Source organism: Limulus polyphemus, unplaced genomic scaffold (assembly GCF_000517525.1).
Source record: "Limulus polyphemus unplaced genomic scaffold, Limulus_polyphemus-2.1.2 Scaffold11674, whole genome shotgun sequence".
Classification (NCBI taxonomy): Eukaryota; Metazoa; Arthropoda; class Merostomata; order Xiphosura; family Limulidae; genus Limulus; species Limulus polyphemus.
Genome location: NW_013677284.1, coordinates 3,403 through 6,404, shown reverse-complemented (window position 1 = coordinate 6,404; position 3,002 = coordinate 3,403). Strand labels below are relative to the sequence as shown.

General features: G+C 37.6%; 1 protein-coding gene across 1 annotated transcript in view; it reads right to left on the bottom strand.

Moving 5' to 3' along the window:
• Positions 1 to 2,095: 2,095 nt before the first annotated feature.
• LOC106476812 overlaps positions 2,096 to 3,002 on the bottom strand; it is a gene marked incomplete at its 5' end in the record, with an annotated part of 3,525 nt that continues 2,618 nt past the window's right edge. The window contains 2 exons of the mRNA XM_022380569.1: positions 2,096 to 2,186; positions 2,762 to 2,969. Coding sequence (XP_022236277.1) covers positions 2,096 to 2,186; positions 2,762 to 2,969 — 299 coding nt within the window. The remainder of the gene's footprint in view (positions 2,187 to 2,761; positions 2,970 to 3,002) is intronic.

Genomic DNA, 3,002 nt, shown 5'->3' with positions numbered 1-3,002 from the left:
TGTTACAGGAGCTAACTAGGACTGTAGAGTAAACCTGTTACAGGAGTTAACTAGGACTGTAGAGTAAACCTGTTACAGGAGTTAACTAGGACTATAGAGTAAACCTGTTACAGGAGCTAACTAGGACTATAGAGTAAACCTGTTACTGGAGTTAACTAGGACTATAAAGTAAACCTGTTACAGGAGCTAACTAGGACTATAGAGTAAACCTGTTACAGGAGCTAACTAGGACTATAAAGTAAACCTGTTATAGGAGCTAACTAGGACTATAGAGTAAACCTGTTACAGGAGTTAACTAGGACTATAAAGTAAACCTGTTACTGGAGTTAACTAGGACAATAGAGTAAACCTGTTACTGGAGTTAACTAGGACTATAGAGTAAACCTGTTACAGGAGCTAACTAGGACAATAGAGTAAACCTGTTACTGGAGTTAACTAGGACTATAGAGTAAACCTGTTACAGGAGCTAACTAGGACTATAAGGTAAACCTGTTACAGGAGTTAACTAGGACTATAGAGTAAACCTGTTACAGGAGCTAACTAGGACTATAAAGTAAACCTGTTACAGGAGCTAACTAGGACTACAGAGTAAACCTGTTACAGGAGTTAACTAGGACTATAGAGTAAACCTGTTACAGGAGCTAACTAGGACTATAAAGTAAACCTGTTACAGGAGTTAACTAGGACTATAAAGTAAACCTGTTACAGGAGTTAACTAGGACTATAGAGTAAACCTGTTACTGGAGTTAACTAGGACTATAGAGTAAACCTGTTACAGGAGTTAACTAGGACTATGGAGTAAATCTGTTACTGGAGTTAATTAAGACTATAGAGTAAACCTGTTACAGGAGTTAACTAGGACTATGGAGTAAACCTGTTACAGGAGTTAACTAGGACTATAAAGTAAACCTGTTACAGGAGCTAACTAGGACTGTAGAGTAAACATGTTACTGGAGTTAACTAGGACTATAGAGTAAACCTGTTACAGGAGTTAACTAGGACTATAGAGTAAACCTGTTACTGGAGTTAACTAGGACTATAAAGTAAACCTATTACAGGAGTTAACTAGGACTATGGAGTAAACCTGTTACAGGAGTTAACTAGGACTATAGAGTAAACCTGTTACAGGAGTTAACTAGGACTAGCACACGATTTAAAGATTTTGTAGAGAATTATATACAATGTGTTCTGTTTCTTTACAACGTGTTGTCTCCGTTGTACTAACTAATCTGTTTCTTCACAAGGTTTTGTCTCCGTTGTACTAACTAATCTGTTTCTTCACAACGTGTTGTCTCCGTTGTACTAACTAATCTGTTTCTTCACAACATGTTGTCTCCGTTGTAATAACTAATCTGTTTCTTCACAACGTGTTGTCTCCGTTGTACTAATTAATCTATTTCTTTACAACGTATTGTCTCCGTTGTACTAACTAATCTGATTCTTCACAACGTGTTGTCTCCGTTGTACTAACTAATATGTTTCTTCCCAATGTGTTGTCTCTGTTGTAATAACTAATATGTTTCTTCACAACGTGTTGTCTCCGTTGTACCAACTACTCTCTTTCTTCCCAATGTGTTGTCTCTGTTGTAATAACTAATATGTTTCTTCACAACGTGTTGTCTCCGTTGTACCAACTACTCTCTTTCTTCACAACGTGTTGTCTCCGTTGTACCAACTACTCTCTTTCTTCACAACGTGTTGTCTCCGTTGTACTAACTAATATGTTTCTTCACAATGTGTTGTCTCTGTTGTAATAACTAATATGTTTCTTCACAATGTGTTGTCTCCGTTGTACTAACTAATATGTTTCTTCACAATGTGTTGTCTCCGTTGTACTAACTAATATGTTTCTTCACAATGTGTTGTCTCCGTTGTACTAACTAATATGTTTCTTCACAACGCGCTGTCTCTGTTGTACTAACTAATCTGTTTCTTCACAACGCGCTGTCTCTGTTGTACTAACTAATCTGTTTCTTCACAATGTGTTGTCTCCGTTGTAATAACTAATCTATTTTTACAACGTGTTGTCTTCGTTGTAATAACTAATCTATTTTTCACAACGTGTTATCTTAACACTAAACATTTAATGTTGTCTTTACCTGACATTTGAAAATGTTCCTCTGGGTAGTTTGAGAAGTTTCTCTAGGTGTTTGGCTAGATGTGAACCTTCCTCCGTTGTCAAGGTGCTGTGTAAAATAATCAACAATAAAAATGGACACCATTAGAAACCCTTTAACTACCACACGTAAATCATGGATCGCACTAAGCGTTGTATAATCGTAAAACTTTAGCTTCGTAGAAACTAAAACGTTGTATCGTTCTAAATCTATATTTATACTGTTCAGTCCACGAAGTTCCCAATTCAACGGTGATAGAGGGAAGGCAGCTAGTTATTACCACGTACTACCAACTCTTGTTGGATAGCCGTTCCTAATTCTCAACCTCGGTGAGGGTTAACGTACTCAGTTGTTATATGTTTGTGACTATCGAGACTCCTAACATAGTGTGTAGATCATCACCACTCGCTTTTACTGTCAACTACAATGGGAACCTCAGCAGTAATCACTGCGATTAATTACATTAATGGGGGTTATTTTTGTTTAGAGTGTCTTGGGATCGCGTGTGTAGCTAACAGATCGATGGATCCAAAGGCAATTTGTTGAATACAGTTTAGAAAATTAAAACAAAACATCGAATCCTAACGGTAATATATTCAAGAAGATCCATGCAGGTAAAGAGCCTTCAAAACAGGACCACTTACCTGTCCATCAGCAAATAGGCAAGGCTTGAATCCACCGCTTCGTACTGACCATCACTGTTATTAATTGCATCTACAATGACAGGCTTGAGCTCTCCAGGTGTTTCGGATGCAGCGGTGGAAAATGTGGATGGCAGCACTTCTGCAAGTGGCTCGTAGTACTTCGTATTTCTGTTTGTTCCATTCTTGCCTGTTTTACTTGCTCTCACAACTAAAACCAAAATCAAAGTTTTTAACTCTGTGG